The following is a 24,726-nucleotide window of genomic DNA, read 5'->3' on the forward strand; positions in this document are numbered from 1 at the left end:
TCCCTTTCTTTTTCTTGTGATCACCTTCATTCTCATCTTTCTTATAAATCATCTCATGTGCAATGAGAGAACCAATCAGCTCATCATAGGTGTATTTTCTGAAATCCTTGGTGTCTTGAATAACAGTAGTTTTTGCTTCCCACGTCTTTGGAAGAGACCTCAGAATTTTCTTTACAAGTTCTTATTCTTCAAATCTCTTTCCAAGAGCTTTAAGTAGATTTACAAGGTCCAGAACTGGTACTCATTTCAGCAATAGTTTCACCAGGTTTCATCTCAAATAATTCATAATCACGGATGAGGAGGTTTGCCATTGACTCTTTTACCACATCAGTTCCTTCATACGTGACTTCTAGTTTGTCCCATATCTCTTTTGCAGTTTGACATCCTGAAACACGATTATACTCATTAATATCAAGAGCACAATGAAGAATGTTAATAGCCTTGGCATTTATAGAAATTTTCTTCCAATCATTATCATCAAATTCAACTTCAACTTTAGGAATTTGTACAGTTCCTTCACTGGTTTTATAAGGAATATAAGGACCATCTTTAACTATTCTCCAAGCATCAATGTCAACAGATTGTATAAAGTTTCTCATTCTAGTTTTCCAAAAGGAGTAATTTGTGCCATTAAAAAGTGGTGGTCTAGTGATGGAATAACCTTCACTAGGGGTGTATACCAAAGAGAATTTCTAGATGAACTAGCCATGTGTGTGGATCACTCTAAGGGGTTTAATCCTCAAGCAAGAGAGACAAGCTCTGATACCAAATTGATGTCCCAAATTATGTCCAAGAGGGGGGTGAATTGGACTTTAAAAACAATTTTCGGTTCTTGCTCAAAACCTTTGAAAATTGCAGCTAGGTTCAACTAAATTAACTAATGTGAGAAATGAACAATATAGCTCTATTGACAAGTTGACTCAAGGTCAAGCTATATGCAATCAGTATACTGATATAACAGACTATATAAGCATTCAGTAAATATATCAGTAATCTGAATACGTTTTTAATACAGCAACCAGAGCAGTATACCAAATATTCCAACTGACAGCAAATCAATCAATATGCAGATTAAATCGATATCGCCAGCTTTAGCAAGAAACTAATTTTCTCATCAAGAAGAAGATCAACAAAGATATGATATCAATTTTCATATCAGAAAAGTATATCAATCATAAAGCTAAATTGCAAAAATGTAAAGAGCAAGGGTTGAGAAAATGAACACTGGAATTTTTATAGTGGTTCGGCTTTAACTAGCCTACATCCACTCTCTCAAAGATCCCACTTTGAGTCTTCACTCCACTATTCTTCTCTTTTCAAGGCAAGAGACAAAGCCCTTTACAAATCTTCTCAACAAAGCTTTTACAAGTAGCTTCACACTTCTACCAAGTGTTATCCCAAACACTTATCACAACCAAGCTTCAATAGGTGTTTGAATGACCTCTCACAAATGATAATAATGTGTTTAAAAACTCACTCTCACTCAATTACAACAGAATCTATAAAGAAGAGTTGAGTAAATAAGCCAATGATGAGCAATAAATCACTTTGAGCACTTTGAATGAAAGCTTTAAAGATTTTGAATAGTAGAGGGACTTTCATTAAGTGCAAAATGGCCAAAGGAAGGTGTATTTATAGCTTTGGAACGTTATTTACCGTTCTGAGAACTCATTTGAACGTTACAGATACGAATTTCAAGAAAATAGCCGTTATTTTGTCGTTTTCTGCGATGTTGTGCAGAGTTGAAACAGTTAGCATACTTGAGAAATTAGCGAACCAGTTAGCATACTAAAATAAGTAGCAAACCAGTTAGCATACTAGGAAAACTTTTCTGCATAACTTTCAAAACTATAAAACTTTACACCAAATCATAGTTAAACACTTTTTAGGCCAATAATGATATTTAAAAAGAAAATCTTTTGAGGGATTAAAAATAAGCATCATTGACTTTTACTCCTCAATTCTTTTCACAACCAATTCTAGAAATTAAAACTAACTTCTATACTAGATGTACCTTCAATTCTGATTTTCAATGCAGCCTTGGAAGGTAACATTTTCTTCTTTTATCTCTTTTGCTTCGTCTTGTGTTATCCTTAGAATGTCATCCTTTCTTCATAAGCACGAATCCATCATGAAATCCTTTTGTCCTTTTTCTTTGAAATACACAACACTTAAAATAATGTTAGTTTGATTCTAGTTGAGTTTTGGTATCATCAAAATCTATGCTCCTTTGAGCTTGTAGGGTCATCAGAAAATGTGCTTATTAAAAAAAAAGTTTAATAGAATGTATGGTGAGAAGCGATGGGGTTGACAGACGAGAGGATTTGATGTGACAAGTGTAAGTTTAGAGGAACTGGACGTTATGGGAAAATTTTTCTTATCACTGCTCTGATAACATGGTAAAGCCAAGAATTGTAAAGAGTTTTTCCACCTTTCTATTAGGGAGAAGTGTACATTACAATAGAAGACAAAGATAAGAAGACAAGTTACTGATAAATACGAAAGAAGTTGACGAGATAAACACAACAGAGTTTGTTTATCCTCTGAAAAACAGTGCTTACATTAATGTGAGAGCTTAATAAACAGCTTATGCATGCCTATAGTAGTAATTAAACGAGCTATTGAAAATGAAAGCCTCTTTCGATTAATTATTTCCACAAAAAAATTTATCAAATAATAACTTGCAAAATGTTTATATTAATTTGGCTATTATTCGTGATAATTATAGTAACCTTTACTCCCTCTGACTCAATGTAAAAAATGATTTAGAAAAATTTTTGTCTCATTTTATTTATCATTTTAAAAAATTAAAAAAATATTAATTATTTTTTTAATATTATACTTATTTATTATTATTTTTAATGTATTTACTTATTTTTAATACTTTTTTATATTCGAATGATATCATAAAAGTATTTTAATTAATTATTAATATTTTTTTATAAAATAATATTATCCAATCATTTTTTCTTCTTGTACACAACCCTTAAAAAGCCATTACGAACGGATGGAGGGAGTATTAGCCTATAGGCGCTGGCAAATTTGAACAGTTTAATTATTACCATAATAATTGCAGTTAATATTTTATTGGTTCTTTTGTTGTCTATTAAATAATGTTAAATATAACAAATAAGAATTGGTTTAACTGGTCAAATTCGCATTAAATTAAAAATTTGAGTTTTACCAAATCATCCCTCTCAGTGAACAATATGTCAATTTCACTATAAAAGAAATTATAATTAATTAGAAAAAAAATTATATAGATAAAATTAAATTTTATGAAATTTATTATTAATTATTTATGATTTTGTGATAATAAATATAAGTTACATATAATGAAAGATAAATATCTTTATTTTTCATCATAAAAATAAATAATTTAAAAATAAATAGATAAAGAGTTCAAAATCACCCATCACACCTAAACTCCACTAAACAGGACAGATTTAATTCTAAAACCAAATTTACAATATCTCTTATAAATTAACTAAATGAACATAAAGACATGCCCTAGAGCATATAATTTTTTAACTAACCTACAGCATCAAGATAACCAATCCATTTTAGGACCCAAATCTGCATACGTATACATATCTTCTCAAGGAGAATCAAATGAAATTAACATATATATTCCATTGAATAATATGAATTTTATTTCAAAAATTAATTTATATAAAGATAAATCAAAATTAAAGAATAAACAAGTAAAGGACAAGAAAGGCTCTCCCAATAACTAATACTATTATAAGATAAAGTGCAGAAGTGAATAGTGCCCAATAATTACTGTTTAATGAGAAAATGGAAACAACAGCATAAAAGAAAATATTAAAAATAAAGAAATATAGTACTTACTTTAAACCATATTCAAAGCTATCTACGTATCTTCTATGGAGGATCAGGTCCTCCTAGAAGTGAATAGTGCCCCAATAATTATAATTTAATGAGAAAATGAAAATAATAATATAAAAGAAAATATTAAAAAAAAAAAAACATAGTATTTACTTTACACCATATTCAAAAATTGTTTACGTACCTTCTACGAAGATCAGGTCGATACAGCTCTTAAAACCTTTAATATACATATTCTAACTTAGCTCTAAGGCTTAGCTTACTTTAGTTATCTATATAACGACAACTTCCATTCAATAGCATATTATCTAAAAAATTTTGAAATTCTACTGACGCATATGCTAAAATTAAAAACATTTATAAGAAAAACAATATAATACTACTAGTGAATTTCAAGATTTGCTAGATTGTGCCATTGACTATCACCCTTTTAAAATAAATTTCAATACATGTATTTCTCATTCAAGCACAAAAGGCTCAGTGCAACTACCCACCTGAGATGGTCAATTCATAGTTTTACAATGTAAAAGTCGAAGAAAGAAAATAAATGAATAAATAAGTATATGCAAGACACACCTGTCACAATTCTAATCTAGTCAATTTGCCTGGGCGGTGCCATGTGTTTAATTTAATTTATATATTTAGAATATGTTAGAATTTCAACCTTATAACAAGTGGCTTATAACTCAACATTGGCAATGTAAATCTAGCCACGTAACAGCCTGTTAAGAAGCACTTTCACATATTGAGGCAGGGAACTAGCCGTCTCATGCAGCGCTTTGGCACTTACAACCCCCCTCGTGTTCTATGTTGCCTAACCACCCACTTATCATGCTCTCTAGGGAAATAGCTTGAACATAGCCTACTAACTGGAGAATTTCTCAACAGATTTTTCAAACAAGAAATATATAAATAGATAATCAACCACTCACATAACACATAATATATCAGCAATTATAGTGATTATATCATCTACCAATTACACCAATAGAATTCTTCCAAAAGTCTTCCACAATTCCTATACCTATACATGGTACATTATAAAATCACTCAACCCATTTATTGGCACAATCTATAACACCACATTGACTAACCTCTAATTTAAACAAATCAACTTTACACAAGCACAGTAGTATTTCTTTTAACATCAAGGCTTATAGTAAAGTAAATATCTACTAAAATTTTAAAACTTTAAAACGTGGCAATAAAAACTTATGTTTCCTTATAGTCACACAAGCTCCAAATTCAAAGTGTTAGCATAATTACAGCAATAGCATGATTATAGGATATTTATGTAGCGTAATTATAGCAATTAGTATGATTATAGGAGATTTGTGTAGCATAATTACAGCAATTATTATTCTTGTCTAAATTAACTCATATTCTCATGTATAAATAGATGTAATATCTTAGTAAATAAGACAGACAAATACATAATCCTTTTCTTCATTACTTGTATTCTTTCTTCTAACATGGTATCAGAGCCGTAAAGCTTTTATTTCTAGTTTCTGGGGTCTCTCTTCTCTCTCTACAACCTGTTCTGGTTCATTCTTTCATTCCTGTTATTATACCATTTTTTTTTCTCCTCATCTTGTTATCAATGGAGAAATCTGATATTTCAAAACCTATTGCAACAGTTCTGACTGGTTCCAACTATAATCTTTGGGTTCAAGGAATGAAAAGTTTTTTGATAGGTCACAAGCTTTGGCGTATTGTTACCGGAAATATCACTACGCCGACAAGAGAGAATGATAAAACTGATGCAAAATTTGCTGACCGTCTTAAGGATTGGAATAGTAAAAATCATCAGATCATAACCTGGTTTTGCAATAACTCTGTCTCGTCCATCCACATCCAATTTGCTAATTATGACTCTGCAAAAGAAATCTGGGATTTTTTGGCTAATCGATATCAGACCACTGGACTTGCCCACTATTATCAGTTGTGGACTACTCTTCATAATCTGAAACAAGAAGCAGGTCAATCTGTGAATGATTTTCTTGCCCAGGTCCAACCCATTTGGAATCAAATATCTCAGCCCAAAAGCAGTGAAGATCATTTTCATCTCATTCAAGTTCTAATGGCTCTTTGATCAAAATATGAGGCCGTTCGAGCGTCCCTGCTACATCGAAATCCACTCCCATCATTGGATACTGCTATTCAAGAAATTATTTTTGAAGAGACTCATCTCAGTTTGGATAAAACTCCTCAATTTGAAACTGCTTTTGCAACTACTCGATCCTCACATCAGAAATCTGGCAATCAACTCTGTAAGATTTGTAATCAAATTGGTCATACTTTTGCATATTGTCCTACTATAGAATGCAGATATTGTCATGGTTACAGTCATATTCTTGAACATTGTCCCACACGCCCTCCAAGACCAAAAGGAGGGCATTCTAAATTCAAGAATGTCTCAAAGCCTGGATCTTCCTCTATCACTGCTTTTGCCGCTACTAAGGGTTCTACTGCCATCACCATGAGTGATCTTGAGACATTATTCAAACAGGTTATCTCTTCTAATTCTCCTGCTGCCATGTCTGCCACTCCGGGTAATTCTTATTGGCTTTTTGACTCTGCATGTTGCAATCATATGACCACTAATCTTAAATTCTTGTCTTCTGCAAAACCTGTATCTTCCTTACCACCAATCCATACTGCAAATGGTACTAAAATGAATATCACACATACTGGTCATGTGTCTACCTCAAATCTTCATCTCCCTAGCACCTATTATATCCCTAATTTGGCACTCAATCTTATTTCTATTGGTCAGTTGTGTGAAAAAGGACTAAATGTTATTTTTTCTCCCCATGGTGTCCAGGTACAGGATCCACTAATGGGACAGATTCTTGGGGAGGGTCGCAGAGTGGGTCGATTATTTGAGCTTGCATCTTTACATTTTCCTCAGAGATTTGTGTCTGCAGCTAAAGTCCCTAATTCCTCCATTCACCAATGGCATCTTCGTCTTGATCATGCTTCTACCAATAAAATTCAACCTTTAATTTCTCGTGGATTATTAGGATCTACTAAGTTTAAGTCATTTAATTGTTTAAATTGTCAGCTTGCAAAACAACCTACGTTCTCTTTTTCTCATAATAATACTACTTCAGACACTCCTTTTGGTTTAATTCATTCTGACATTTGGGGTCCTTCTCCTATTTCTTCAATAAATGGTTTTCGTTATTTTGTGATATTTATTGATGATTATTCTCGGTTTACTTGGATATATTTTTTGAAACATCAATCTGAGTTATCACAAATTTATATCACATTTGCAAAAATGATTAAAACTCAGTTCTCTTTTGACATTAAAATTCTCCGAACAGACAATGCCATGGAATATTGGGATTCTTCTTTACTTCAGTTTCTTAGTCAACAAGGCACCGTTGTTCAACGTTCTTATCCTCACACCTCTCAACAGGATAGGCAAGTCGAATGCAAGCATCGCCATATTTTTTATTCTGTACGTACTCTTCTTCTTTCTGCCTCATGTCCAAAAAAATTTTGGGGAGAAGCAGCTCTTCATGCTGTTTATATTATTAACCGTCTTCCTACCTTGGTTCTTCGTAATTTATCTCCTTTTGAAAAGTTGTTTGGACAACCTCCTGACTATACGATCCTTAAACATTTTGGATGTGTTTCTTTTGTTCTTTTACAATCTCATGAACATACCAAATTAGAACCCTGTGCTCGTTTATGTTATTTTCTTGGTTATGGCATTGAACACAAAGGGTATCATTGTTGGGATCCTATTTCTAATAAGTTACGCATCTCTCGTCATGTTACCTTTTGGGACAATAATATGTTCTCTTCTCTTTCCAAATTTTATCACTCTGTCAATACTGACTCTCTATTTTTCACTGACTCCTCCAAAGAGCTGTTTCCAAGTCCTGATCCAAGTGATTATGATGTGCTCAATATTAGCCCAACTACACCTGCCCCTGTTGAATCTACACCAGTTGTTGATCCAGTACCTGTGCCTACATCTCCTCCTAGCACTACTCTTCGTCGTTCTACTTGTGTAAGAGAAACTCCTCATTATCTTTTTTATTTTCACTGTTACTCTACTATTACAACCCTTCATGAGCCTCGTTCTTATCATGAGGCAAATACTGACCCTTTTTGGCAGCAAGCTATGACTAACGAACTTCAGGCTTGAGAGAAAACTCATACTTGGGATTTAGTTGATCTTCCACCAAACAAGACCCCTATTGGTTGCAAATGGATTTACAAAATCAAAGACCTGTTCTGATGGAACTATTGAACGCTACAAAGCTCGCTTAGTAGCCAAAGGGTACACTCAAGAGTATGGTATCGACTATGAAGAAACTTTTGCTCTAGTGGCCCGATTAACATCTATTCGTAGTCTCTTAGCTATTGCTACAGTTCGTAAATGGAAACTTTTCCAGATGGATGTCAAAAATGATTTTCTTCATGGTGATTTAACAGAAGAGGTTTATATGCATCCTCCTCCTGGTTATCATTCTCCTCATAAGGTTTGCAAACTTCGGTGAGCCTTATATGGATTAAAACAAGCTCCCAGGACCTGGTTTGCCAAATTTAGTTCCACTCTTGATCAACTTGATTTTCTCTCTAGTCCACATGATTCTGCATTATTCACTCGCCGAACTGACAGTGGTATTGTTCTTCTGTTGCTTTATGTTGATGATATGATAATAACAGGAGATGATTCATCTAGTATTTCAGAGTTACAACATTATCTCAATCAGCATTTTAAAATGAAAGACCTGGGTTCTCTCAGCTATTTTTTGGGTCTTAAAGTTTCTCAAAATTCTGATAGCTATTATCCATCTCAAGCCAAGTATGCATCCGACTTACTTTCTCAAGCAGGCATTACTGATAGCAAAACACTATCAACCCCATTGGAACTCAATTGTAAACTTACACCTCTTGATGGCACTCCTCTTGATGATCCTACTTTATATCGATAGCTTGTCGAGAATCTTGTTTATCTCACAGTTACTCGACCTGATATTTCATATGTTGTTCATCTGGTCAGCCAGCTTATGTCTGCTCCTCGCTCAACTCATTTCTCTACAGTACTTAGAATCCTTCGTTATATCAAAAGCACTCTTTTTCATGGTTTGCACTTTTTCGCTACCTCCTCCCTAGTATTATCTGGCTACTCTGATGCTGATTGGGTTGGTGATCTGACAGATCATCGCTCTACTACTGGTTATTGTTTTTTCTTGGGTAATTCTCTTATCTCTTAGCATAGCAAAAAGCAAATTGTTGTTGTACATTCTAGCACAGAATCTGAATATCGTGCTCTTTCTGATGCTACATCTGAATTACTTTGGTTACGGTGGTTATTAACTGATTTGGGTATCACTCATTCTTCTGCCACAATGCTTCATTGTGATAATAGAAGTGCCATACAGATTTCTCATAATGATGTATTTCATGAGCGTACCAAACACATCGAAATTGATTGTCATTTTGTATGTCATCATGTTGCTCATGGCACCATATGTTTGATTCCTGTCTCCTCTGTCAGCCAAACCGCTGATATTTTCACCAAAACGCATCCTCCCGCTTGCTTTCAGGATCTCTTAAGCAAACTCAAGTTGGCACTTGTGCTACCACCTTGAGTTTGAGGGGAGTTAGCATAATTACAGCAATTAGCATGATTATAGGATATTTGTATAACATAATTACAGCAATTAGCATGATTATAAGATATTTGTGTAGCATAATTAGAGCAATTATTATTCTTGTCTAAATTAGCTCATATTCTCATGTACAAATAGATGTAATATCTCTATAAATAAGACACAGACAAATAGATAATTCTTTCCTTCTTTACTTGTATTTTTTCTTTTAACACAAAGTAAAGTCCTTGCCTAGCTAATTTCCTCCTTATCCCTTCTTTAGGCTGAACCATTTCAAGAAACTCTTGTTCTCACACCAACAACTTGGCCGAATGAAGAGGGAATGCTTCCTCCTCTATTTTATCACTTCCCAAGTACCCGAAATTCCCTGCTCGAGTTCTTTACCTTTCTTTTGCTTCCTTTGATGAAAAGCTTAACCTCCTTGACCGAATCTTCCTTTCCTTTCTTAATCTCTTTGTTTTCTGTTATATGCTTTTACTTTTCTCAACTCTATAAAACACTTCAAGGATTTTTTTTTTTTTTTTGGTTTTTTTTTAAGAATAAAGCTGAGTTAGAAGGACATTTCGAGAATTCTAACTTATGGCTCCATGGAAGATAGTCAAGGAAAGGAACTAGAAATTTAGGTGAAATTTAAGAAATGGAGAAGGGAGAGTGGGTCCTTTTCTTTAGCCCCATTTTTTTTTTCCATTTCATTTTTTTAGTTCAAATATTTGATTCACATATTGTCATGCGTCATCTATAGGGTGATGGAAGGAAAATTTACTATAACTCCTTCCTTGTCTATTGAGTTCTCATCCAAATCCTTAGTTTTAACTTTCATTAATACAAACCCCAAATATTTTATTTCCATCCTAAGAATATCAATTACTTGACGAAAATAAATCCACAGAAATTTAATCAATTATATAAGTATAGTACGTATGGGTTTTCGAAATGTTACAGAAACGCCGGTAATGGCAACTTAAAACTCAGGCAGCCGAAATCCCACATTTCCCCTCTCAATTCCCACATTTCTCCTCTCAATTTCGCTGTGGTTGTGAGGAATAAAAGTGACAGAGCTTCTATCATCATTGGGCTACTGTGAGATAGAGGAACAATTGGTGATGAAGAAATTTGGCTGGGAATATGGTGGCTCTCTCTCTCTCTCTCTCTCTCTTTTTTTTCCCCTTTCGTCTGGTCACCAACGATGATTCACCTGCCATCATCTCTTCTCGGTTTTTAAACTTCCTTTTCTCGCTTCTTTGTTTTCTTCCTTTCTTTATCTTCTTATTTTTAAAGGGTTCTAGAACTTGGGTGTTACATCTCCCCACCCTCTACACCTGATTGGCCATTTTGTGATTAATTTATCAATGTATGTAAATCTACATGTAATGCTGCACTATATAATCTTTCAGTGATATATACCTGATTTAGCCTGTCCTTTAGAGAGAGGCATAGAGTTCGGTCATGAATGCCATTAATGCCCTTCTACGTACTTAGGTTGGTTCCTTCTTTATTATCATCCTGAAGCCTAAATAAAACTGGATTTTCGCTTTTCTCGACGAGTGCTCACAAGTCACAACCCATTTCTTTCCTATTAATTTATGCATAATCTGCTCCTCTGATCCCTACCCTCCATCTTCCACCCCAGTTCCTACTTGGTACAAAAACTTGTTCACTGTCTCCACTAGGGCTTTTCAATGGCAACCACAGCTGCTAAAGAAATGAACACTATTAGTTTTGAAGTCAAGTCTTTAGGTTTCTCATACCCAAGTCGAGTACCACACAGAAGTTTCTTCATGACCCAAGTCATGTTTAGGGTTTTAGCCATTGCTTTTACAGTTGCTTTAATCTCTGTGATGGTTACTAGCGACCAGAATGTCTTAGTCTTTGGTATCATGACTGTGGCTCGTTACAGCATTTAATAAAATTAATTCCTCTCTAAGGGCTAATTTATAAGTATCGTATGATCTTTGATTTCGGTTTTTCTTGTGTATTTTTCAGATTCTTGCTTGGTGCAGATGCAGTAGTATGTGGTTTGTCTGTGCTTTCTCTGATCATTTTTTGCATTCTGAGCCGCTCAGAGCACAGTTTATGAACTATCTCTACCTGTTCTTGCATGATATGGAAAGCTGTATAATTTTTGTGTCTTAAATTAATTTTCTTCAATAAATAAAAGTACATTAAGGTACAGTTGATCCATAAAAATTTATTATCATCTAACTTATAGTTAAAACCCTTTACCAACGAACATTTTAGCAAGAAAGAAAACTGAAAAAGAAGAGAAATCAATTACTTTGCCAATAATAAAATATATTAATTGATTTTTGTTGAAGTTCATAAAAAGAACATTTGATTCCCTTTGGAAATGAAATAAGAATGAAATTGAATCTCCTATTTGTTCAGTATTTCCATTAGAAGTTCATTTTTACATAATCAAATATAATAGTTTGATGTTTTTCAAAAGAACAAAAAAGTTTGATGGTAGATTTGTTCATTTTATTACAAGAAATTTTTAGGTAAACTTAGTCTACTCCATTTTCTGTAGGCAATAAAATTGTTTTAAAATGGTAATATAATTATAAATAAATATGTGATTTAATTTTTAATTATTTCTTATATTTATATAATTATAAATAAACAAAAATGATGTGGAGTAATTTAATTTATAAATGACGCAAATAAATCTTAGAATTTCTTTTTATTTTTTTGTATAATTGATTTTGATTTTGACTTAAACTATAGACATTATAATGTTAGAGACTACTTCAGAACAACTGAGACAGAGTTGAATGATTTAGAATTTCTTTTTTTTATCAAGACTTGAAGTGAATTAGTTGTTTTTTATTTTAAATTGCAAAATTTTGGGGTTCAAACTTGACCCCATTTTCCGTCAAAAATTTGTTGATTGGTGGCCCCCTATCCCATATTGATAGATAGGGAAAACTCATAAATTGTAGTCCATCATTTATCTGCTTTTCAGTGGTGACTTTCCTCTCTTCCACCGCATTTATTAGTATTGAATACTGGGTATCCAATTTTCATTTTATATATATATATATATAGAAAATCTTTGATTCAAGAAGGCAAAGCATGCCAAATGTCTAGGAATTGAAAAAAAAGAAAAACTTAATTTAGTGCGGGTAATGATGGTGTTGCTGATATCTGGATGCTCAGCGGCAACTGCTATAGGCTATGTGGGTCACTATGGAGCAAACGGGATGACTTGGATTGCTGTCTGTGATTATGTGGGCAAATTTTGCAACCATGTCTTGGCTTCTCTTGTCTTTATCTTACCTAGCTTTCTTTTGTTACCTTGCACTTACTTGTGCCTCTGCCCACAAACTCATGACTCGGACTCAGTGAATCCCCTGCATTTCTCTCAAGAGGAAAGTATCTTTTCCTTTCCATATTATTTTACTGGAAGACAAGGTCTTGTATGCAGTATTAGAATACAAATTTATATGTACATTAATGTGTAAGTTAGTTCTAAAATTTAGCATGAGAGGTAATTAAGGTGATTAATTAACGATGGAACAATTTCCGATAGAGCATGCAGTAAAAATATCACACATCTACGTATTATTAATTTGTAGTTCATTTAACCTTGTCTGGCTTAGTTCAGTGGCTGAATATATCACTTATTTAGGTTTGAGTCTCCACTCTACCAACTCAAAAAAAAAATTATGGTTTAATTGTTTTTATCGTTGTATCTTAATTGGTAATCAGCTGCTATAGCATCTGAATATTAATTGAACTATTGATTAGTTTAATGACTAGACTTAATTTATAGGATTAATTAAAGGAGGTTAAAAATAATGAAATTTTGTACAAAAATTATGGGAAGATATAAAAGTTAGAGATTAAATTTGCAAGGATTGAACTTTACATGGACTGGAAAAGGCGAAATGAAAAAAAAATTTCTTGACGCCTTTCTTTCAACTGAGCAGAAACTTCTTTTACAGAGAGTTCAGATCGAACAAATAAATTTAAGATGCTTGGCAGACTGGCTTTATGTTGTTACATACACTATTTTCTCATTATCTTACCACAAAATGATAAATCAAGATGTGAAAACAGGAAAAATAAATAAATAAATAAATAAATAAAAACTTATCAAGAATTAAGGAAGAATATTCAGTCGGTTCAATTTTGAATAAAATTAAATTAGCAAAATTGAGAAATCTAATAGCTTATAATGACTAACTAAACCGAACAGACTAATAAAATAGAATCCAATTGAACAAAAATTTTCAGTTGGATTTGATTTTTTTAATATACTTCTGAGTGTGAACTTACTGGTTTGTGCTTAGAATGGATCTGCTAAAAGGTTTGGGTCTTCAAATGCTAAAATATGAGCTTGGACTAGTAGGTTAAACAAAATAGAAGCCCGTTAAAATTTAATTTGTTTCGAGTTTTTCAATATTTTAGCAAAATAATCAAATCAAATTAAGGCATGAACACTCATGATGACTGCATTTAAGTAGGCTTAAAATATAAAATTTAGAACTTTATTGTTATAAAAGCTCATTATGGGTATATTTCCTGCTGGGATGAGAATTGCTACCTGCAATTCTGCTACGTGAAGTAGTACAATAGAATAATACAAGTTGACATCAATTAGGAGAATAGAGCCGAAGAAAAACCAAATAAAAAGAGCACAAAAAAAAAATACTTGTATTCTTTGTCATAATTTCAGCAATACAAGAGAGAAAAATGAGTCTTTTCTTTGTGGTTCTATATTTATATTTTTCTTTGTTGTGATTTTGATCGTATCAATGTACTTTCATCACGTATTTTATTCTCTATAATTTCTTCTTAAATTATCTGCAATCTAGATACATTTAGACTATGAATTTTATGTTTAATTCGTGCATAATATGTGATTAAATATGGACAAGTAATACAAGATTGGTTATGAATTAATATGCTTGATCTAATATCGTTAGAGCCATATTAATTTTCTAACACAATAAAAAAAATAAATTCAATTCGATTTATTTTTTTAAACCGAAAACTGCTCACTATTATGTTTTTTTCTCGTGGGAGAATCAATGAAAATAACAGTGAGAGTCCCAAAAACTTTTTGCCATGTACCTCACGCAATTAGCTTCTTTTCATTGTGTGGATTCCAACATTGAAGAAAGTTCTAATTTCTAGTTTTGTTTTGTAATCAAAGAAGATCACCTAAGTTATATATATACACACACGCACACTCTTTGGTTTGATAGCCTCTATGCTGATGATCATACAAAATCTAAAAGTAGAACTGAATTTACATAGATTTGGGAATGCAAGACACATGAAGAACCTTATTTTGTTGCTACTTGCGGTAATATAAGCTAATGATATGACGTTCAGAGCAGCAAGAATAAGAGGAAAAGGAAAAACCGGTTTATATTAGAGGAATAAAAGGTGATAAACTGGTGTCATTCAGTTTCAACCTCATCTTCAGAATCATTAAGATGTTCCTTCAAGGACTGGCTCGGGAGTTTCCACCTCTCTCTATCCCATGCCTCATCCATTTCAGGCAATACATAGTCGTCGGGTCTTAATGACAGTTGGAAATCTGGGAGGTCAGGCAATGCTTGCAAAGCCCTGCACCATCATTATTGTAAGAATTTCACTTGAAATTCTAAATTCGTAAAATGAAATTGAATGGAGATAAGATTAGTGCAAGTAGAAAACTGCTTACTTCTCTTCTTCTAATAGGTAGCCATACATCTGAGATTTCCTTGAAGCAACTTCAGGAATTTTCTGATGCAAGTGCTTCATGGCACCCCACATTGGAGGAGATCTTCCAAGAAAATAATTGAGTGAATATTATAAATACTTCAAGGATTGTGATAGAACAATCTTGATCATTTCCTTCTAGAAAAAACAAAACGTTGTTAATACCAAACCTGGTAACAGGTGCTGCAAGACAAAAGCTTAAGCAGGCCCTCTTGCTCTCTGTTAGAAGTTCTTGTGCTGCAAGAAAACAACATACAGCGCTAACGTGACAGGCTGGTTCACTACCCTTGTCAAGGATCAGGCCATGGTAGTAGTAAGCTGCTGCCTAATTATATCAATTAGAATCAGGAAGTGCAAAATTTACAAAAATGCAGCAATCAGACTTCACGTAGCATTGATTTTACCTTTGCTTCAAGGAACTTCCACTTAATGAACCAGAGATGCTTCTTTCCATATTCATGATTCATGTCACATTTTGACAGGCGGTGATAAGCCTGACCAACCATAGAACGAGAAAATCAAACCATGAGAAACAGTATAATTTTGGAAAATGTATTTAGCAGAAATTTTCAACTTGAGGTTCCTAGAATGAATCTATTTGTTCTGTGCTTGACTGTTGAAATCTTTACAAAGAGGTTTCAGAAAAAATGATCTAAATAAAAGAAGAGGCCAAAGGGCATACCTGACTGAAGAAAATCAGCTGTTCACATGCCAACCTCCTCTTTACTGATAAAGTGGCATTCTGACTTTCAAGAGCTAAACCAAGCTGAATTTCAGTTCCCTGAATATATCTACAATATAAGTTTCCACAAGCTCACATTTGGCCACTCAAACCCAAATACTTCACCATTTCTTTGAATTTTTCAATTTGATTTGTATAACATCACTTCCATTCTGATGGATACTAGTTTTATAGGTTTTGTACTTGTGATCCAGTTGTAAGAGAAACATGGACATGATATTCAAAGACCAATGCAGGGCATCAGAAAAGACCAGTGCAGGCCAGAATTTTGGAGGAAAAAAGGGATAAAAACATTGCAGAATCATTAGGTAATGTGTACCTGGCCTAGTGCTTGAATGGATATAGCCTCCAACACACCATCTTGCAAATCTTTTGAAAATCCTTTCCTATGAACACACAGTTAACCACAAATCAATAGTGATTCTAAAGTTCCAAGAAAACCCCTAAATGATATATCTCTCAACATACTTGATATCTGCCGGAATGCGAACCAATACTTCCCGAACACAGAATTCCAAGTATCCTGCTGCTTTAAGCAGTAAATCAACAGCATCCCTCTTACAATCTAAGGTACAAATATCTTTAGTTTTTGCCAATAAAGAATTCAAGATCATCGTATAAAGCATAAGGATAAAAGTATGAACCTAAAGATACAACCCTTATGCCGGAACCAGAGTGATCCTTGGGGATCATCAATGAGTCAGCTTCTGACAAAGTCAGGATTGCCATCATATGAACAACAGATAGAAACTCAAACCAGGAGTTTGAGACAGAGTTTTCCTGCTCAGTCACATTTCAATTCCAATTACCAGTTTAGTGGTTTTCAAATTTGAAAGGTATTGCTTCAGCAACAAAAAGACTATCAATTTTGAGAATCTTACGTGTCGCCCATCTTCTAAAACTTTCCACTTGAATTCCACCAAGTTCTCAAGACCATGTTCTGCAAGATATGAGTACAATTCAATAAAGATAGAGGCCGAGAAAGAAGAGTTAAAATAAATAAATTAAAAAAAAAAAAAACACTTCATTACCTTTCTTAGTGAGTCCAATAAGGAGAGACAAATACTCCTCCAATGCTCGACTTAATTCAGTCATAGCGGATCCACCTACAACAACCATAATTCTTTTTCTACATTAGTAATTTTCTCAGCAACCAAACAGAACATGAAAGAAAATTTAAGATTGGGATTATGGGGTCAGACCAGTATCCTCTGCCACTAAACTAATCTGCTTGCGAAGACAGGCCAATCTATCCACAAGATCTCGAGGAATTAGCCCTTTAAGTGACCTTTGAAGATCAGATTGTGCTGGTATTCGCATTGGAGGAACATAGACTACCACTTCTGTTATAGTTGGCTTCTTCCTTCTCCTCCCAACCGCATACACAGAAGCAGTGCACCCCATTGTTTCTCCTTGTAACTTCTCTCAAACTTAACATCCTATCCAAAATATATCACGTAAGTACACCTCTATACTTTAGTATCACTTAGGAGATAGAGTTGAAATGAATTGAGCAGTGACGGGAAATAGCTGTGAAATATTAAAAAATAATGGAATTTGTTAAGCATTAAAGAGAGAAAACCAGAGACAGATTTCGAATAAAATAATAGAGCTATGTAGGTGCATTTAATGAGAAGTAGTGGGTTCAAAACTGAAAATGATTACAACCCATTAATATAGCTGGAACGAAAGGAATGGAAGTAAGAAGATTAATTCATCGTTAAAAGTCCAAAAATACAGAAGGGAAGAAATCTTGAAATGAAATGACTTACTGGGTGCAGAGGAAAGAGCGAAGTAAGGGAGAAATGAAGCTTCGAGGGTGCATTTAGAAATGGCAACATCTCAATATCAGAGAGAGAGAGAGAGAGAGAGAGAGAGAGAGAGAGAAAGAGAAGAATCTGGGAATAGGAAGCTCAGTGACCGAGACATGGTTCACATGGAGGAGTCGCAGAAGTCTCTGCGTAGTTGAAGGAGATCATTGAAATTTGCCCATCAACATGTATTGGTATTATTTGTTTAATCCAAGTAAGCATTACTGCATTAGATAATGATGGGTTCATTGAAGTTTACCATTCCCAATTCAAATGCCAACAACCCAATGCATTTTTTGTACTACGTTAGTTCTTGAGGTTTTGATTTTGAGAAATAGCACATGGCTTTCATTTTAAGGTAAATTGGGCGGCTAAGTGTTAAACAACTCCACCGGCAAAAGCAAATCTTTTACTCTATTTATTTGTTTTATGGGAATAATTTATTTATGAAAAAAATATTTTTTATAAAAATTATTTGATAAGAAAATATTTTTTATAAAAATATTTTTTATTATTTAATTATAATATTAAATTAATAATATACATTTATATCATATATATTCGCGTCACATATATATATATATATATATATAAATATTTTTATATTTAAATAAAATCATTAAAGTCTAAAAATTGGCTTTTTATTTTGAAAAGATGAATCATTTTATTTAAAAATAGTTTAATTTTCCTTTTTTTAAAAAAATATTTTTTATTAATTTATTTTTCTGAGTATCTAAATACTTAAAAATACAAAAAATATTTCACAAAACAAATGAAGCCTATGATGAAATTAAATAGGCTTGTCCAAACTCTAAGGTAAATTACCTTGTTTAAGCTTATCTTAAACTATAAACTCTTAAAAGCTTACCCTTGTTTTGTTGAATCGCTAGTCTTATTTGAACCCTTCAAGCTTAGCTACTCACATCTTATAAAAAAAATAAAAAATATATGTATATATAAAAAAAAACACAGTAAATATGTAAATTTTGTTTTAAATTTGACCGTATCTATTACTAAATTTTAATTTTATAATATTAAAATTATTTTTAAAATTATAAAATCTTTAACTTTAAACTTTATAATAAGCGAATAGTTTTGTCTTTACTTATTATTCATGCTAATTTTACCGATCATCTAACTAACTTAACTAATTAGTTTAGTAATTAAAAGCATATTACTCATTTAGCAAATTAAGTTCAAATTTCTACTTCCTCAATTTCCTTAAAAAAATATAGAAAAAATAAAAAACTTATTATCCACCTTCTAACTTTTATCTTTTAGCCATCCATTTAACTCATCTCTATTACTTATGTCCAAGTCCAAAGCAATATCATATATTATATGTTCTGTTAATTTCAGAAAGGAAATTGATTAGAGACATCCTCATTGGATTTAATAGATAACTTAGACAAGCAAGTTGAACTGTTATGGTAGTCATGTAAATATATAGTTTTTGAGTCAAATGATATTTAAATTGCACTGGTGCAGTGATTGTCCATGGATCTGTTATCAGACACCAATCAAGCAGGGTTTGTAATAAACCTGCCAGTTTTCCTTCCTGCAACTTAGTAACTAAAAAATTAAATGAATTAGATGATCAGAAGCAGGACAGCCTGGTTGGTTCATGGATGTCACAGTATATTCCATGATGATCTTCTTTTGAGGCCTAACCAGACAATTGTGCCAGTTGAACTATCACCCAGTAATTATCTGGGTTGTGGAGACACGGAAGCTTATTTTCAACTCACATTAAACTAGTTTGAACCAGAATAATGTAAATATTTAATTTAATAATTATTAAATTTATTTTTATATATGATTAATGTTACAATAATTGCATTCAAAAAATAAGGGAAAATGAAAAAAAATATATATATCTTTGCTTGGAGTAGGTGCATATATATTTATACAATGGCACTCAACTTACACGTATTAAAGTTGTTTCACTTTAGTTGGTGAAGGTGTGTATACTCCTCCATGCTGCGTTTACAGCACATGTATATGAAAAAGTATACACTGTTCACTCCATCCATTTTCCAAGGTCAACCCCTCCAACTCCAACTCTGCAATTATTTGAACCAATAGCCTGTAGGGATTTTCGTTTTCTTCTCTTTCTCCTCAAAAATCACATGATAGGATGACAATGAATCGGTTATTTGTAAATATTCGATCTGATCAAATTTTAATGAGATAAATTTTAATAATATATAATCACGTAATAATATTAAATTTGTATTGATTCAGGTTTTGTATATTGAGTATTTATTATTCATTTATTTATATAAATAATTAATTAAATATTAATTTTTATATTTTTTATAAATAATATTTATAAATTTTTATATATTATATTTTAAATAAATAGAATTTAAATATTTTATAGAATTATTATATTATTAAAATATAAATTATTAATAAAAAATTATTTTTTTAGGTAAATTATTAATTAAAATATATAAAATTACATGAGTTTGAATACTTTTAATAATAATAATAATGGGTTTGAGACATGTCTTGGTAATTGAGGATAAATTTTATTTGAGTTTGAGATATATTTCAAATAATGAAAATATTAATTAGATTCAGATTGAGTAGGATGCTTTTTGCGAGTATCCTACTCCTTGCAATCCATACATGAGTTTCACAAATCGAATATTTTGGCTTTTATCTTACCAGCAAATGGATGGGGGAAACTAAGTACTCAATTTTTCAATTTAAAATTTTATTTAACCATATAAAAAATTTTGAAAAATCCATTATTGATGTCATAAAAAAGTCACTGTTTCTCGAAAAAAATTACATTGATAGACAAACTTCAACAAATTCAAGAGCACATAAATGATTTTTTTTCTTTTTCTAAATTGAATAATTTTCTCATGAATTTCCTTTGTTTATATTGTTAAATAAATCTTCAATAGAATGAAATTAAAAAAAAAAATTATAGGTTCAGTATCAACAAATGAAAATAAGAGGTTAATAGATAAAACGTAAAAAGCTGAGAGTTATGTACGAGTCTTGCCCAATGAAAAACTTTGAAATATTATACTATATCATAATAAGCCACGCTATAAATGTTAAATTCCATTTTCATTTTCAAAAATATTAAATTCGGATAAAATATTGAGCATGTGCTTATAAATTTAATTTTAATATGAATACATATAAGTGATTAAGCTGCTTACTTTAAAATGATTATCCAATTTAATGTCATAAACTAACTATTTATATTTTGCCCTTTCATTTTATAGATTCTCTATATGGGATTCCCAACATATTTCCTCAAATGCAACTACATGGATGTTATTTGATAATTAAACTCGATATGGGTCCAATTATACAATTCTATGACTCAAGTTACCATATTAAATTCAAAAAGAGTGCTAAGTATACACATATTAATTTAATTTTAGTAAGGGCATATAAATAATTGAACTATTTACACATCAAAATGAATATGTCAATATTGTAAACTAACCACGTAACTATTTATATTTTGTACTTTCATTTTTATAGATATTTGATTTAGATTCCCAACAAAAATGGCGGCACTTGTGCACTCATGCTCAGGGTAATTTTTATAGTTTATCCAAACATTACCTTGTGTTTTATTTTAATCTCTTAACTTTAATTTATCACTATAAAATCCTTAAATTTTAATTTTGTTTTACAAAAATCCTTTAACCTATTATTGTAGGTTTTCAGGTTAAAAAAATAAAATTACCTTTTTGCCGCTTTTCCTCTCACACTCAAAAAGCACGACCGTTTTAATCATCATCTTGACCTATCACAAAAATATCAATGTTATCACAGCGATCTATTTCCTTTAAAAGAGGATTTATCCATCACTGAAAAGTGCTAAAACTGCATTTATAAATGTTATATTGTAGCTTAGAGGATTTTTTTTTTTTTTGATCAGGAAACCTGCTGTTGCAGGTTAGAGAGATTTCTTTTAAAATAAAATTAAAGTTTAAGCATTTTTTAGTAATAAATTGAAATTAAAAAACAAAAGTGAAATACAGTGCAAAATTTAGGGACGGGCTTTAAAAATTACCTTTCATACTCATGATAGATACACAATTTTGCTCAAGAATGTATAATAATATCAAGCTTTTATAGATTTTTTTTTTTTATCTTTTCATTTAGCTATCGTTAAGATGATACACTAAAAAGGTATTTAGTTTAACTTATAAATTAGTGAAATCTGCTTATAAGTAAAAAGTCATAACTAGATTACTGTTTGGTTTGACTTATAAGTTAAAGAAACTACTTAAAATAAGTTAGAAGTCATAAGTAGGGTACCTCTTACTTATGACTTATCTACTTATTCTAAAAATATTATCTGACTAAGGAAAAAACTATATTATCCTAATAACTTTCTAAAATATCAACACTATTCTCATTTTAAAAACTAAAACACCCAATTACATATCCTTTTTTGTCATTTTGATGAATTAAATTATTTTTAAGTACATTTTAACCAAATATTTAAATTATTTAAAATTAACTTTTAAATAATTTTAGCAAACTGTTACGACCCAACTCTATGGACCGAACCAGTACTAGGACTTGGGCCAGTATAAAGCCCCTGAAACCCGTAGTAAGCCTTACAATTTTTAATCCATGATCAGACCCAATTTTAAGGCCAAACATGTAAAATAAAATAAAATAAAATAAATAAAACATTATAAATTAATTTGGGCCAATTCAACCCTATAACTATAAGAAATCCACATTTAGGGGAGCCCAGCTTAACCCTAATACCCAGCATGTATAAATTATTTAATACTATTAATTTTCATTAATTTATACAATATATTTATACACTAGTGTCACAGCAGATTTTTAATAATTAAACAAATAGATAAATAAATGAATAATAAACACAATAAAAATTAGTAACTAAAAAACACCATAACTTGCAGAGAAAAATATAGGCTAGACTAAAAAATAAACTTGCTCCTCCTATAACCTGGGGAAAAATATTTGAATAGAAATGAGCCTCTAACTCAGAGAGTTTAGATATTAATTATAGATGCAATTTTCATAACTACCTAAAACTAGTGCAATCCTACCATAAAATGCATATCCATCACATGTAACAAATAATTCATCCAATATTCGCACGGGAAGATAATTTAAAGTTACTCATACACTCAATGTATCACATCAATATATAAATATAAGAGCTAATCCCTATGCAGCTCTCTCAATCCAAATCTCATTAGCATGATACCTCTCAAGCTGGGCTTTCGCTTAAAATCCAAATGTAACACCTCTGCTCTAACCACTAGAGGAATTGTCCGCTTTGGTCTACCCCATCTTGAGCCTCACGGTTTTGTCCTATAGGTGGAATAGAGAATTTCCCAGGAGGTCATTCATTCTAAGATTTCTCTCAAGCAAGCACGCTTAACCTCGGAGTTCTTCTAACTTTCCAGGCCATTCCACCAAAAGGCGCCTCTAGTGATTAGTTTCTCCAATTTCAATGTATGATTCAATTCATTCCTGCCCCCCATTTGGACAAGGGCACCAACGAGCCTTGCCCTTCTAGAGGACCGCTCTGGCCTACACCTTCCCTTTACGCACGGGATGTTATAGGCCCACTAGCTTCCGCTTGGTTTGTCCTCAAACCACACATCTACTAGAGGGGGTTCAGCTCTGATACCATCTGTAACACCTCTGCTCCAACCAATAGAGGAATTGTCTGCTTTAGCCCATCCCATCCTGAGCCTTACAGTTTTGTCCCATAGGTGGAATGGAGAACTTCCCAAGAGGTCACCCATCCTAGAATTTCTCTCAAGCGAGCACGCTTAACCCTGGAGTTCTTCTAACTCTCCAGGCCATTCCACCGAAAGGCGCCTATAGTAATTACTTTTCCCCATTTCAATGTATGATTCGATTCATTCTTGCTCCCCATTTGGATAAGGGCACTAGCGAGCCTTGCCCTCCCAGAGGATTGCTTCAACTGAGACCTTCCCTTTCCACACAGGATGTTACAGAATGTAACAACCCGATATTTTTTTTTAATTTAATATATATATATATATATATATTAAAATTTTGATAATAATTTAACACTATTTTATTTAAGGTACTAAATTAGTATTTTCATAATGATAATAATCAAATAGAATAAAACAATAATTAGGTTTCTTTAGGGTATATTTAATTTCATTACTAAAGTTTTATTAAATTTAATCATAATAAAAGAATTTTGGACCTAATTGTAAACCTCCAAACAGTTGGAGGACTTATTTGCAATTAAAAGTTAAAAAAAAATTTTGCCCAATCACATGCAACCAGCTCCCCCCCCCCCTTTCTCTTTCTTTCGTTCTCCCTCCCTCTCGCAGCCCCTCCACCCGACACCCCTTCTTCCCTAATTTTCCCCTCTGTCCGGCGACCCCTAGCAGCAGATGAAGCTTTAGTACGCTTCAGGTTGACTGACCGACCACCAGTGGATAGGAAACGGCGATGGACGAAGGCAGCGGCGACGAGAATTGAAGAGACAGAGAGAGAGAGAGAGAGAGAGAGAGAGAGAGAGAGGACTTCCAAGGCTGTTTTCGGCCAACTCCGGGGACCGTTCGAAGAGGGGAGGGTGGCACTCGACTCCTAGGACCACGAGCTTCCCATCCCACCAGCAGTGCTCCGTTCCATGGAGGTTTCAGGCGCGTTTCGAAGAGAGAGAAAGAAGAGAGAGAAAATGATGGCAGTGGCTTTCTGACCACCTTTTCGACGATCCGACCTTGATCAGAAATCCGAGACCACCGATGGACTCAGGGCGACGAAATCTTCAAGATGGGACTGGCCCTGCTCCGATCAAACACCGTTGGAAAAAGGCGATCATCGGACCGTTCAGATCGCTTAGTGAGATTATCGAACTTTTTCAATTCTCAAAAATAAAAAATAATTTTATTATAATTATTAACAATTTTTAGGTGTAATTTAGGTGTAATCGGATCGATAGTAGCTCACCGGCATC

General features: G+C 32.6%; 1 protein-coding gene and 1 pseudogene across 2 annotated transcripts; one reads left to right on the forward strand and one right to left on the reverse strand.

The window, feature by feature from the left end:
• The first annotated feature begins 10,499 nt into the window (after window positions 1-10,499).
• LOC110662390 (CASP-like protein 1F2) lies at window positions 10,500-12,947 on the forward strand (annotated as a pseudogene).
• A 1,775-nt stretch (window positions 12,948-14,722) lies between these two features.
• Window positions 14,723-17,874, reverse strand: LOC110662352 (uncharacterized). Of its 2 annotated transcripts, none has more exons than XM_021821296.2 (12): window positions 17,712-17,874; window positions 17,142-17,378; window positions 16,971-17,045; window positions 16,821-16,879; window positions 16,584-16,719; window positions 16,408-16,504; window positions 16,259-16,325; window positions 15,880-15,978; window positions 15,602-15,691; window positions 15,368-15,522; window positions 15,160-15,261; window positions 14,723-15,062 (listed from the first exon to the last, which is right to left on the reverse strand). In XM_021821296.2, the coding sequence occupies exons 2-12, from the start codon at window positions 17,341-17,343 to the stop codon at window positions 14,894-14,896; spliced, it is 1,251 nt and encodes a 416-aa protein (XP_021676988.2). In that variant the 5' UTR covers window positions 17,344-17,378; window positions 17,712-17,874; the 3' UTR covers window positions 14,723-14,893. The 2 variants fall into 2 exon arrangements, with proteins under 2 accessions (XP_021676988.2, XP_057997299.1); XM_058141316.1 differs by having other exon boundaries at window positions 17,142-17,469; window positions 17,712-17,859.
• Between the last annotated feature and the right edge of the window lie 6,852 nt (window positions 17,875-24,726).

The sequence above is a fragment of the Hevea brasiliensis genome, unplaced genomic scaffold (genome assembly GCF_030052815.1).
Source record: "Hevea brasiliensis isolate MT/VB/25A 57/8 unplaced genomic scaffold, ASM3005281v1 Scaf1, whole genome shotgun sequence".
NCBI lineage: Eukaryota > Viridiplantae > Streptophyta > Magnoliopsida > Malpighiales > Euphorbiaceae > Hevea > Hevea brasiliensis.

Excerpts from the sequence above, each read along its gene's own strand:
- LOC110662352 (XM_021821296.2), bottom strand. The coding sequence starts at position 17,343 with ATGGGGTGCACTGCTTCTGTGTATGCGGTTGGGAGGAGAAGGAAGAAG. Across the intron at positions 16,326-16,407 it reads CGCATTCCGGCAGATATCAA|GAAAGGATTTTCAAAAGATT; the intron begins GTATGTTGAGAG and ends GTGTGTTCATAG. Across the intron at positions 15,262-15,367 it reads CTTGCAGCACCTGTTACCAG|ATCTCCTCCAATGTGGGGTG; the intron begins GTTTGGTATTAA and ends TTTTCTTGGAAG.